At 43.7% G+C, this 14633-nt stretch overlaps 1 protein-coding gene across 4 annotated transcripts in view; it reads left to right on the forward strand.

Annotated features, from left to right (window-relative positions):
* The window catches only part of C1H4orf33 (chromosome 1 C4orf33 homolog), a 651328-nt gene that overhangs the window by 453587 nt on the left and 183108 nt on the right, over nucleotides 1–14633 (forward strand). For all 4 annotated transcript variants that reach the window (XM_063920350.1, XM_063920351.1, XM_063920349.1 and 1 more), the window contains one exon: nucleotides 5321–5378. In XM_063920350.1, the coding sequence (XP_063776420.1) occupies nucleotides 5321–5378 (58 nt within the window). The remainder of the gene's footprint in view (nucleotides 1–5320; nucleotides 5379–14633) is intronic.

A 14633-nucleotide genomic window follows, 5' to 3' on the forward strand; every position in this document is an offset into this window, starting at 1 on the left:
ATCCAACGCTGTCTAAAAATGACATTGGTTCTTGCATGCAAACTCAGAAAACTTTGCGTTTTTGGAGTTTTCTGAATATCAATAAGCCCGTTACAAAAAACATGTGGAATCTAGCATTCCTGCATGTGTAACCATGCAGAATCTAGCTTTCCCGCATGTGTAACCATGGCATGCAGAATCTGGCTTTCCCGCATGTGTAACCATGCAGAAATTAGCTTTCCCGCATGTGTAACCATGCAGAATCTAGCTTTCCCGCATGTGTAACCATGCAGAATCTAGCTTTCCCGCATGTGTAACCATGCAGAATCTAGCTTTCCCGCATGTGTAACCATGGCATGCAGAATCTGGCTTTCCCGCATGTGTAACCATGCAGAAACTAGCTTTCCCGCATGTGTAACCATGCAGAATCTAGCTTTCCCGCATGTGTAACCATGCAGAATCTAGCTTTCCCGCATGTGTAACCATGCAGAATCTAGCTTTCCCGCATGTGTAACCATGCAGAATCTGGCTTTCCCGCATGTGTAACCATGCAGAATCTGGCTTTCCCGCATGTGTAACCATGCAGAATCTAGCTTTCCCGCATGTGTAACGCACCCATTAGTGATAATGAATAGCCCCCAAATCTAAGCTCTTGCCTGACAATCCTGCTGGTAAAGAAAGAGGCTGAGAAAGCAATCATACTGACCTTTTTGTATACTAAACTGAGCTTAGTTCTCACAGGGAGTAATTCAGAGTTGATCGCAGCAGAAAATTTGTTAGCAGTTGGGCAAAACCATGGGGGTAATTCTGAGTTGATCGCAGCAGGAACTTTGTTAGCAGTTGGGCAAAACCATGTGCCATGCAGGGGGGTGGGGGGTGGCAGTTAGATTTGGGTGGGTTATATTGTTTCTGTGCAGGGTAAATACTGGCTGCTTTATTTTTACACTGCAATTTAGATTTCAGTTTGAACACACCCCACCCAAATCTAAATCTAATTCTCCCTGCACATGTTACATCTGCCCCCCTGCAGTGCACATGGTTTTGCTCAACTGCTAACAAATTTGCTGCGGCAATCAACTCTGAATTAGGCCCACAGGGCTCAGGGGCAACTAGAATTCTGTACATTGCCTGGGCAGCACACCAACCCCCCTCAGAAGTGGTAATTCTTTCCCTTTGTAGTGGTACCTTGAGTACAGGGAGCCTAGCACCATATTCTACCTATTAGTAACATATCACTCATTCAGTGTTTTAGGTAACCGTAACCCTAGAGTCACCTAATAGTATCACCAGCCCTGACTGTACTGCTCTACTGAGAGTTACCTGTACTTGTTTACATCATATGCCACTATGTGCCCAATTCAGAGTTGATAGCAGCAGCAAATTTGTTAGCTTATGGGCAAAACCATGTGCACTGCAGGGGGAGGGGGGGGGGCAGATATAACATGTGCAGAGAGAGTTAGATTTGGGTGGGGTGTGTTCAAACTGAAATCTAAATTGCAGTGTAGAAATAAAGCAGCCAGTATTTACCCTGCACAGAAACAAAATAAACCACCTAAATCTAACTCTCTCTGCACATGTTATATCTGTCCCCCCTGCAGTGCACATGGGTGGTCATTCCGAGTTGATCGCTCGCTAGCACTTTTTAGCAGCCGTGCAAACGCTATGCCGCCGCTCACTGGGAGTGTATTTTATCTTAGCAGAAGTGCGAACTAAGGGATCGCAGAGTGGCTACAAAATAATTTTGTGCAGTTTCAGAGTAGCTTCAAACCTACTCAGCGCTTGCGATTTAGACCATTCAGTTCCTGATTTGACGTCACAAACACGCCCTGCATTCGCCCAGCCACGCCTGCGTTTTTCCTGGCACGCCTGCGTTTTTCTGAACACTCCCTGAAACGCCCTCTTCCTGTCAATCACTCTGCGGCTGCCAGTGCGACTGAAAAGCATCGCTAGACCCTGTGTAAAACGACATCATTTGTTGTAATAGTACGCCATGCGTGCACATTGTGCCGCATATGCATGCGCAGAAGTGCCATTTTTTTCCCTCATCGCTGCACAGCGAACGAATGCAGCTAGCGATCAACTCGGAATGACCACCATGGTTTTGCCCAACTGCTAACAAATTTGCTGCTGCGATCAACTCTGAATTACCCCCCACGTCTCTTTAAATCCTGCAATAGTTATGCTCATCTAAAGCATGGAGTTACGATGTCTACAATAGCAATAGTTAAGTGCACAAATCACTTCTCTTTTCTGTGCTAGATAGGTGCAAGTGATCAATTAACTATATGCCAAAAAAAAAATATTTGACTCGGTTAAACCAAATATACTCATTACAATAATGTCATAGTCACTAGGAAATCATACACCAAACTCATAGTACAATTAATTTCCTTTCAGTCATTAGGGAAAGTTGAAATGCATTATATAAAAATGATTCAGTCTAGCTCTGTTATACCACTTCTTGACACTAGATGGGGAAAGTAGATCAGCAAAGCAAATGTTTATTTTTGCTTTTAAAAATTACTTCTTATAATAACAGCTGCATATTAATGCAATTTCTGAAGTAATACAGAAATCACTTGTATATGTCACAGACCTGTCAAGTCAACCAGGCTATTGGCTTTTTTTTTATTTTTAATAAAGGATCCTGGATATATTTTATTTATCATCGGCCATTTTTTCTCACATATACCAACCTGATACATTTCTAAGGAAAACAAACATGAACCACTAACTAGCATCTGTGGGGCTCATTTTCAGCCCAGGCACTTAATCTGCTGCAGTCAGTGGTTCACATTTAATATCCAGCATGCCCAGATTTTATGATAGTTTATTAAAGTTTCATGAAATAGACATTTAAAGCTGAGCAATATCTCATAAACATGCTGAGTAATTATGGTCCTTTAAGAGATCTATTAAATGGATTTTACAATTCTTAAACCTCTCTAATCCACTCTTTGCTAGAATTATGTGTAATGTGATAGCGCTAAGGTAGCGTAGCATCCATCTTTACCATATATAGGAGGCTACATTGTGGTATGCTCAGCAGTGTTAACTGAGAATCCTTAAATACAAGCTTATCTGAGGGCGACCTGCGACCACACAACAGTAACAGTTAATATGGCAAAATGAGTAAATGTGATTACACTGCAGTGATGTGCAGTTGGGTGAGGCAGGGGGGGCAGAGCCTTTCCTGTCATACTAACGTTTGTGACAGAGTTTTGACTGTATAAAGTATATGAAAAATACAAAGTATATGTTAGAAATATTTTCTTTGCATTATTGTAATCATTTTTATAGCCAAAACTCTGGAGTAAAAAGTCTATGGCAGGTGAGCCTATCTCATATTCGCCTATCTGACCCTCTTCATGAGGGAGAAAATACTCCGTTCCTGGACTTTCCTGGTAATGTATGATTGCCATCACCTGTGGTGAGCTAGTTAATTGATAAGAAAGGTGTTTCACCACAGGTGATGGCAATCATACATTACCAGGAAAGTCCAGGAACAGAGCATTTTCTCCCTCATGGAGAGGGTCAGGTGGCAAGTATGGCCTATCTTTTCTGCACATCTCTGATCAAAACTCACCAAATTTCAAGAGTTTATACTGCTGCAACTGTGTATAATGCTTAGCTCATGTATTGTGTGGAAATCTGGCTCTGGTGCTAGCCAGTGCCTCCTGAGCCATTTACCTCACCGCACGTCCCTGGTATACTGTAAGTGCAGTTGAATAGCTTCAGTCAGTGTCGGACTGGGGCATGAAGGGCCCACCGGAAGAATGTAGTGGTAAGGGCCTATGCTTAGGGGTGTGGTCATCCACCACAGAGGCTTGGCTTACTATTACAGAGTGTATAATTTGGGCCCCTTTATAAATATAGTAAATACTGCTAGTGCATGCATGATAAAGTAGCAGATTAATAACAGCAATGCACTGTAGAAAACACACCATAGTCCTGTGCCGTATAAAGTAACATGCATAATATATAATTCAAGTGCACAGTCTAAAACCTGATCCCTAGAGGAGAGAGTGGGCCCATCGGTGGTTTCCCCTGTACACCTGTGGGCCAGTCTAACCCTGGCTTCCGTGTAGAATCCCTACCATGCAGAACTATAAAGATATACTGTATCTTTATAGAGAGAGAGAGAGATTCTATTAGACTGTTTGAAATGTCCAGCACCGACACAAAGTCTCTTATGATTACTTGCTCATTTGCATACATAAAGCTGGAATTCATCTGGTAATGATTGCTGATTCCCTCCAACAGTCTCCTCCTCATGGGCTTAACAAATATGGAATAATTAAAACAATTGGAGGCACTCTGTGGTGACAGTATGTTATTACATTTATTATAAAAGATAAGATACAAGTACATTATAAACAAAGATTAAAAGCAGACGTCTCAGTATAGCACGCAGTAAGCTCAATAGCCAGCTCCTGGACTACCGTTTCTCCTGGTTCCAATCTTCTTTCTTGTTCCTCCAGATTTGCAAGCAGAGGCGTAGCGTAGAGTAACAGTGCCTGGAGCAAGTGTATGCTCTGGTGCCCCCTCTCAGTAGTGCCGCTTATTCACATTACTTCCAACAACAGTATTCACATTATGCCACACAGTAGTTCCCACAATTCAGGTTATTCCAAACAGTAGTGCCACTTATTCATGTCATGCCACAGTAGTGTCCCTTATACACATCATGCCACAGTATATGGCATGTGGCGTCAGAGCAGTCAGGTGTGACCTCACCAGACTCACAGCTCAGGCTCCTCCCAGCCATGGGCGATGCAACCCGGCTCTCAGCAGCAGATCCCGACTCAGGCCTCACCTCAGCAGTAGGGACACGTGGCTATGTTCTCTCCTCTGAAGCACAATCTGTGTGACCTGGGCCGGCTGACATCAGGGCCAAGGTGGGAGGTGGGACCCAGCTCAGAGGAGGCAAAGAGGAGGAGCCCACTGCTAGTTCCACCCATATCAAGGCGTGAAGCATGCGCACAGGATGCAGGTGCGAAGCAGCATGGAGGAAGATGACATGCTCAGTGCAGAAAGGATGGAACTGCGTGCCGCTGCTATGTCTTCTCAACTGTAATACAAACTCACAGCTGAGTAGACACATGTGATTGTGCACAACAGAGTGGCTGACTCCTGGTACACAATCTCCAGTTGCTCCGCCCTTGATTGCACGTGTCACTTCTGGGTTCTGTGCTCAATGCGTTTTGCCATCAGGCTTCATCAGAAACCTGATGAGGTCAGTTCCCTCTTATATACCCACATCTTCATTCTCATTGGTGTAACTATATTATTTCTCACAGGGATCCTTGTATATAAAATACTTTTCTTTTATTTTTATAAGGGACTTCACCCTCAGAACCACGTCAGAAAAGGAAGCAAGCAAATATCCAGAAAAACAGGTGACTATTCATTGTTATTATTCAACATATAGGTAAATGTGTGAGAATGTAACCTTTATTCTATATTTTGCCATTGGTAATAGGCCATAGAGCCCGTGAAGCCAATGTGTGAAATAATTTGTGCATGCGATTTGAAAAACATTTCATGTTCTATTAGCTGAGCTCTGAGGTAATGCTTTGTGGCATTTTTTAAATGAAACACAAATGTATATATTCAGTTTCATGCTTTTGTTATTGTCCTGGTCTGAAGTTTATAGCTGTTCAGTTAATAAAAATAAAGAAATCTACCAGCAACCACTTTGTCTATTAGTCTGAAACATAAGTAGTTGTCAGAATGTATTCTATTCTGCTATGGTCTTTGAAGTTCTAAAGGAGTTTTCACCTTCAGGTAACTTTCATTTGGTGTTTCTTTCATATTTTCTTGCAACCTTCACGTTTATATATCTTTCTGGCTTCCATTTTATTTTTTATATATTGATTTTATAAATGATCAAATTTTAGGCTTCAAATCAGTGACATCAGGCAGGAAATAAACCAAGAAAAATAGCAAATTGGCTAAAAAAAGGAACAAATCATTAAACAAAATAACTATTGTTACATTGCTTAACTTAATTTAAGTCAACATTTATCAATTCACATTATATTTTTATAACACCAAGCAAATGCACAGGCTCTTAAACAAAATGCAACTACCAAATGGACCTCTCCTCACTCCAGGGAGTGGGTGTACCTCGCGCTTGACAGGGCTGGTTCTCCTAAGCAGCTGTAAAAATTGGATAGTCACTCCAAGCTAAACACAAAACACAATTGTACTAAAAGTACTGTAACAGCGCTATAATAAATCTAAGCAGACATGTGGAAAGGATCAATCAACAATTTAATAAATAAAAATTGGTATTGTAATACCTGTTGTAACAATTTAAAGTTAATTTGTGCATATAAAGAGCTATTTAAAAAAACATGGCTAGCTGTAGAAAGCCACTTGGGATCTGATATTGGACATGAATGATTTTAATATCCAGTGGTTGGTGGACCTCAATTGTACTAAGCCACAAAAGATGGTAGTGGGAAGGATCACAGGCTTGTTTAGGAGTCCACTGTACAAAGCTGCCCCCTGAATACAGCGAAACGCGTAAGTACTTACCTGCTGGATCTTGGGACACTTATGATCCAGGACAATTTGGACGGTGGACTCCTAAGCAAGCCTGTGATCCTTCCCACTGCCATCCCACTGCTAATGGAGGACCAACCAATTTCCCACAACTGGTGTGCTGAGATCTTCACCTGCTAGGATATCGCCAGGGAATTTTGCATTGGCACCTCCAGGATTGGTAACTATTTGTGGAGAGACTTACAGTACATCTTTTGTGGCTTAGGACAATTGAGATCCACCAACCACTGGATATTAAAATCATTCATGTCCAATATCAGATCCCAATTGGCTTTCTACAGCTAGCCATGGTTTTTTTTAAAATGCTCTTTATGTGCACAAATTAACGTTTAAATTGTTACAACAGGTATTACAATACAAATTTTTATTTATTAAATTGTTGATTGATCCTTTCCACCTGTCTGCTTAGATTTATTATAGTGCTGTTACAGTACTTTTAGTACAATTGTGTTTTGTCTTAAACAAAATGCTGTTGCGCAAGCTATGACAAGTTTTTGATTGGAACAGCACTAAAAGAAAAATGCCCAAAGAGATATTTTCTGTTTATTTACAGGTTACAATCATTGTTAAGAGAATCTGCTCGCTAGAAACAGGGAGCCAGTTTGTGGTTGATCCAACATGCGTAACAATTGATAAAGCTAAATATTTATCGTATATAAAACACTTTAAGAGGTCTAAGAACACTGTACGCTATCTACGTAAGAAATACCGTAAGGGTACGCCAGTTGCGTAACGATCGCTCAACCGTAGTCGAGACGCTCAAGCGTCACGTTCGCTTACGGCCCAGAGATCACAGGCAGGCACGCTATTGGCTGCCGACTAACGTAATGATTCGCTATAGCGTAGCGGACGCTTGGGACCACGAGGAGATCTCCAGCGGTGCAGACGCTTACGACGTTAAACCTTTATATCTATACCATTAACAACGAAATATACAGTAAACCTTAGTGTGGTGATAGAGTGTAAATGCAACCTGGTGTAACCTGATTAACTACAAAGCTGCTTGGGCGTCACCGACGCTCAGGGAATACTTAACACTATAAGAAATACACAGATACCTGGGCTTAGGGTCCAAAACCTATTATATGTATTATGACTATTATACTTGCAAAAGAATCACAGTACAAAGCATACACTACAATATAACATAGACTAACTAACCAGATAATTACACAGGAAATACCATACAATACAATACAATACAATCAAGGGAAATTAAGGGAAAAAGAGAGGAGAGAGAGATGGCTCATAATAACATCAAGACAATATGACTGCGGAGAAAACTTACGCACAAGGGGAAACGATCGCATGCGCCTCGATATCCAGCTCTCGATTATCAGCAATGAGAACCGTTGAAGAGAGTGAGCTGGATACGGTCGGCCTGCCTATTTATGCCCCACACACAATACAATTCAATGGTCCCTACAATCTCATTGTTCATTGGACACAGGAATTCGGCTTCGCATTATAACAAAAGGTCATAGGTTGATTCATACAGGTGGGCTGTGACTGTTTCCAACTGTTCAGGTGGGTGGGATACTGGGTTTCCCGCCGCATGACTAAGTAAGAACAAATAATAGTAAATGGACATAAACTTCTTATGTCCATAACTATTCGCACGAGCGACTAATCCGCTCCAAACCAACACCGGAATATTGCTATTTAAATACTCTTCCGATGGGTACCAAACACTACTGTATGACCCCTGTTAGACCCTTCGTACAATACAAAGAGGGATCTCTCTGTTCAGGAACATGCTATGTTAACTAAACTTTCCGAATCTATCAAAGGGACCATGATCTACAAAATACATTATTACTGAAAATATGTAACGATTGAGTCGCACGCTACGATCACATAAACTCTACCGTAAATACGCATACCGTGCGCCTGCGGGTGCCCGCGACTGTGAGTATGCGCACGCACGGGAGAGCGTACGCATGCGCAGCACGGACCTGTGTGAGGTGCAAATATGGTAGTGTGCATAGAGATATTTTTCTGACTTTGACAGTCCACCCTTTGGCAGTCAATAATAACTGCCACCTTCTAAAACATTTCAAAAGGAGAAAAATATATGTCAGGGGTTAATTCATTTCCATGGTTGGGTAAGGGAGGAGAGAGGAGTAGGTGGGAAGAGGGTATGACCTAGTGAGATAGCAGAAGCATGTGTGTATGAGTCCATGTTTGGGGGGTCATGTATCATCGTGCCGTACGTGTTGTAAATCAAGCTTCGAGGTATTGCGAAGTATACATTTGAATTCCTTCTTATCCCGTGGTACGGGTCTGTGGATGGGCTGTCAAACTTTACCGAGCTCTCTTCGGCTTTTGTTGTAACAAAATGGGGGAGCACATTTTAGTTGATGATACATGAATGGGGGAGATATGTGATTGCTGATATCTGTGCCTGTATTCCCTATCGACTATGTGTGTCATTACCTGAGGGTTGTAGAAATGAAGAAAAGACATAATTACGGTAAATGCGGTGGTATTCTATGTCAGGTAAATGTACAGTCGTCGATTGAGGTTTTGTTCGGTATCAGTTGAAAGTCGTCTTCTTTGCGCTGTTTTGCCCATTAGGTGCGAGCAAAAAGCTTTGTCAATGCCAATAGATTTACAAAAATGTTGGGCTAGCGTGAGTTTAAGAATTCTAGGGAAACTGGGGATCCATGGCAAAGTTCATCAAATGTCCGTATCTAAAGTGGTCAAAACTTCTTCTTTGGTCAATCCGTTGTCTGTATAGTGTCTTGTCAACTTCCTCGTCCAAGGGGGTCTTTTTATCTTGGAGAAAACAGAAAAACAGGTGAAAGAAACGGACCGTAGAAATCGCATTTTCATCACATCATTGTTTCTACATTTGGGTCATAAATCAAGTCCAGGTTAATTACAGTTTCCTCACTCCTTAAACTCATTACCCTAGTACGATGATTGCACTTCATTAAAGCCTGACCGCATCTAAATATCAATCCAATCGATATGACAACACCTAAGATACATAGGAGAAACTTCCCAACATCCATTATGACTCCTTGAGCCCAGTCTCCTAAACCAGAGAACCAATTTCGCGGGTTCAACCATGACACCCAACCAGTCAGCTCATTACCTACAGCAGCAAGAGTGAGATTGTGTTTTCGGCGAAATTCCCACTTCAATTGGAGAATATCGTCCATCTTTTGGTCTATGACCTCGACCGGATCCTCGGTGCTATTTGTAATATATGTGCAACATTTCACGCCGTATTGTGTTGCCAGTGTGACACAATATCCGCCTGTCACCGCTGTGAGGTAATTGAGAACCATTCTATGCTGTACCAGTTCTGTTTTGTAAGCCTGAAGTTCTCTTCCAGTATACCTAAATGTGTCATCATACATTTCAGTGATATTATCTAACAAATTGGCGAGCGCAGAAATGTATTTATAATTCAGCACTCCTCTAGCGGTGCGGGTGAAATCTAACGCGATTAAGAATTGAATCCCGGTGGATTCACTTATCAGATCAGAGGCCGGATGCTCTGTCTTCTCTATCAGGTGCCTTTTAACAACGTGCTCGTAATGGGTGTGAGTATAAGGAGCTTGGGCACCACGGTGTATGTCTTTCATTTTGTCATGTGATACAGTCATTACTTCAGGCAGTACTTTTCCAATATAACACAATCCTTCAGAGTTTGGGGCAAGCCACTTGTACGCCTTTCTCCCGCATATGAAATATGCATCATCGGGGAGAACATATGGGACGGAGTAGGACATAACCATATTACACACCTTCCATGTGAAATCTCCTAACCCTAATTCTTCCATCTGTTTAGTACACGTATCAGGTTGTACGATATGTGCACAGTATCCTGGTGATACCTCTCCAACTTTAGTAATCCTATTTCCTAAGGTATACCTATACCGGAAAGATTTTCCTCTACTGGTTATGTGGCGTACAAGCTCTGTATCTGTAGGCATTCTATCTGCTCTATGCGAAAAGGTCATGGTGTGGTTACTCCATGACACTTCCCAATTTCCCGGTTTTCGGGGATTGGAGATGTTGAAACATAATAGGGACCTATCCACATGGTATTGGTGGAGCTTCAAACTAGGAGGGCTGGAGATATTAAACCTCCGGTCCACCGGTCTCCCACCATTTAACTCAAGTACCTCCTCTATCGTTAAAGGAAATGGCACTAGCCCTGATTTGCTATGACCCTGAGGTACTTGAGAGCATACCCAACAATCTGTTTTGTTTAACACATTACTGTCACAACTGAGGGCCTGAGCTGACGGGAGGCAGCCTCAGTTGTAGGGGCTGAGATGTACCGGAACCTGGGAGGTTGTATCAGACCCCTGGACATGTAAGTAACATGAATAATAACTGCCCGAAGGCGTGACCACGACAACTTGGATAAAAGTCAATGATGTTTATTATGACAACTCCGCAACACAGCAGCAGTAAAAGAAAACGTAAAAGTCAGCAAAGAATAAATACAGTTCCTGGGTACTACAGGATGGCAGGAGCCACAGGGCACTGGTAGTGTGAGATAGTTCTTATGATCTTCTAGATGGAAAGTCCTTACCAGGCCCGACTGTAGCAATGGAGATAACCCAGGATTGTGCCAGCTGGTGTTCCAGGAAAAGCTGGGTTGCTGAAGATAAAACAGCTGCTGTGGATACTGGCTGGAACCAGACTGTTGTTAGCACGGAGTGGATACTGGCTGGAACCAGTTAAATAATAAATGAACTTGGGAGCGATGAAATATGAACTGAAATGTAGAACTTGAGAGCGGAGAAATAATAATACCGGTGGAGAGTGGTAAAGTGTAGAAAGGACACCGGCCCTTTAAGGGAAGCTGTACTCTGCTGGAAGCTGAGCTGGGAGCAGGTAATGTTGTAGCTGGAAACAGATGAATCCACAATGGATTGGAGAGTCAGGCTACACCGCAGATGGAATGCTGGTGCGGGTCTCTATGGTGGAAGTCTTGAGACAGGAGCTGGAACCTGGAAGACAATCACAGGAGAGAGACAAACAGGAACTAGGTTTGACAACCAAAGCACTGACACCTTCCTTGCTCAGGCACAGTGTATTTATACCTGCAGCAAGGAAGGGATTGGCTAGGCAATTATGCAGATTAACAATACTGACAACAGATTGGAGGAAATGATCAGCTGACAGAATCCAAGATGGCTGCGCCCATGCAGACACTTGGAGGGAAGTTTGGTTTGTAATCCATGTGGTAATGAAAAGAGTAATGGCGGCGCCGGCCACCGGAGACAGGAGGCGCCAGGCTGACAGATGCACATCCAACCACGCGGACACAGCGGAGGCCGCGGCTGACGTAATCGCCACTCAGACACTCTGCATGCAGAAGTTCAGGGACGGCGGCGGAGGCCGCGGGAGACGCCATGCCAGGTGTAATATGGCGTTTACTGTGACAGCGTCCCAGAGTGACAGGAGAGGATACAGGAATGTACACATCAGGATAACAGATGGGATCCGGTCCTGGAGCGCTGAGCCAGCCTTAGGAGGCATCTGATGGGTAAGAAATGGCGTCCAGATACCCGGATCGTGACAGCACCCCCCCCTTTAGGAGTGGCCCCAGGACACTTCTTTGGCTTTTGAGGAAACTTGGAATGGAATCTCCGGACCAAGGCAGGAGCATGGACATCAGAAGCATTGGTCCATGAACGTTCCTCAGGACCATAACCCTTCCAGTCAATAAGATATTGTAGTTGACTATAACGGTGACGTGAGTCCAGGATCTTGGCCACTTCATACTCAACGCCTCGTTGAGTTTGGACTTTCGGAGTTGGAGGAAGTGAGGAATGAAACCGATTCAAGATCAGCGGTTTCAACAGGGAAACATGGAATGTCCTGGGTATTTTTAAGAAGGGAGGCAACTGGAGTCTGTAAGCAACAGGATTGATGACTTGTTCAATCTTGAAAGGACCGATATAGCGAGGTGCAAACTTCATACTGGGAACTCTTAACCTCAAATTCTTCGTGGATAACCATACCCGATCACCCACCTTGAGAGCAGGAACTGCTCGACGCTTCTTATCCGCAAACTTCTTGTACCTGAACGATGCCTTGAGCAGAGCTGATCGTACGCTCTTCCAGATATTGGCAAACTGATGCAAGGTGATATCCACTGCGGGAACAGAAGTTGCTGGAAGCGGTTGGAACTCAGGGACTTTAGGGTGGAATCCAAAGTTAGTGAAGAATGGTGTTGAAGCAGATGAAGAATGATACTGGTTGTTATGACAGAACTCGGCCCAGGGAAGTAATTGAACCCAGTCATCTTGAGAGGAGGACACATAGATGCGGAGGAAGGCCTCCAAGTCCTGATTCACCCTCTCGGTTTGACCATTGGTCTGAGGATGGTAAGCCGTGGAAAACTTTAGCTTGACTTGGAGGACTTGACATAAACTTCGCCAGAATTTGGCTGTGAATTGAACTCCTCGATCTGAGATAATTTCTTCAGGAAGACCGTGGAGTCGGAAGATCTCTTGTATGAATACTTGAGCCAACTTGGAAGCTGACGGAAGACCGGTGAGAGGAATGAAGTGTGCCATCTTGGTGAACCGGTCAACTACCACCCAGATGGTATTGAACTTGTTGCACATGGGTAAGTCTGTAATGAAATCCATCGACAAGTGGGTCCATGGTCGACGGGGAACGGATAGTGGAACCAGTTGCCCCGCAGGCGACTGGCGGGATACTTTATGTTGGGCACACTTTGGGCAAGATGCAATAAACTCCAAGACGTCCTTTTTCAGAGTTGGCCACCAATAGGACCTAGAGATAAACTCCAGGGTTTTTTGGATACCTGTATGTCCGGCAAAACGGGAAGCATGGGCCCAATGCATGAGCTTCTTCCTTAGCATCGGCTTCACAAAACTTTTCCCTGATGGGGGCGTAGAGTCCATCCCTACCGTGGAGAATGCCAACGGATTTATAATAGGATGCTTGTCTGAAGACTCTGACTCATTTTCTTGCTCCCATGAGCGGGAAAGGGCATCGGCCTTGCGATTCTGAGAGCCCGGACAGAACTGGAGTTTAAAGTCGAACCTGGAAAAGAAAAGTGCCCATCTGGCCTGACGAGGGTTGAGACATTGTGCGCCCTTCAGGTATAAAAGGTTCTTGTGGTCTGTAAGTATGGTGATTGAATGAGAAGCTCCCTCCAACAGATACCTCCACTCTTCTAGAGCGAGCTTGATGGCTAGCAACTCCTGGTCGCCAATGGCATAGTTGCGCTCAGCTGGGGAGAACTTCCGGGAGAAGAAACTGCAAGGGTGTAAATGGCCATCTTTAGCCCTCTGAGATAACACCGCTCCTACTCCAACGGAGGAGGCATCCACCTCTAAGATGAAAGGAGAGTCGATGTCAGGCTGTTTCAGAACAGGCGCAGAGATGAACCTTTGTTTTAAAAGATGAAATGCTTGCATGGCTTCTTCAGACCACTTGGACGGGTTAGCACCCTTCTTAGTGAAAGCAGTAATAGGCGCCACAATGGTGGAAAAGTCTCGTATAAACTTTCGGTAATAGTTGGCGAACCCTAAGAACCTCTGGACCCCTTTGAGGGTTAAGGGTACCGGCCAATTTTGGATTGCTTGTAGTTTCTCAGGATCCATCTCTAGTCCGGAACCGGACACAATGTACCCTAGAAACGGAATGGACTTGACTTCAAAGACGCATTTTTCTAATTTGCAATAGAGATGATTGACACGGAGACGGGACAGAACCTCTTTAACCCAAAAACGATGTTCCTCTAAATCGTTGGCAAAAATGAGGATATCGTCTAGATAGACCACGACATGACGGTATAGAATGTCTCTGAAGATCTCATTGACAAAATGCTGGAAGACAGCTGGAGCATTGCTCAATCCGAAGGGCATGACGAGGTACTCATAATGTCCGTCACGGGTGTTAAAGGCGGTCTTCCACTCGTCACCCTCACGGATCCGGATGAGATTGTATGCACCTCGCAAGTCCAGCTTTGTAAAGATGGTAGCTCTGCTAACTCTGTCAAAGAGCTCAGTAATCAGGGGTAAAGGATAACGGTTCTTGATGGTAATGTCGTTCAAACCTCTGTAGTCGATGCACGG

The sequence above is a fragment of the Pseudophryne corroboree genome, chromosome 1, assembly GCF_028390025.1.
Source record: "Pseudophryne corroboree isolate aPseCor3 chromosome 1, aPseCor3.hap2, whole genome shotgun sequence".
NCBI classification, from domain to species: domain Eukaryota; kingdom Metazoa; phylum Chordata; class Amphibia; order Anura; family Myobatrachidae; genus Pseudophryne; species Pseudophryne corroboree.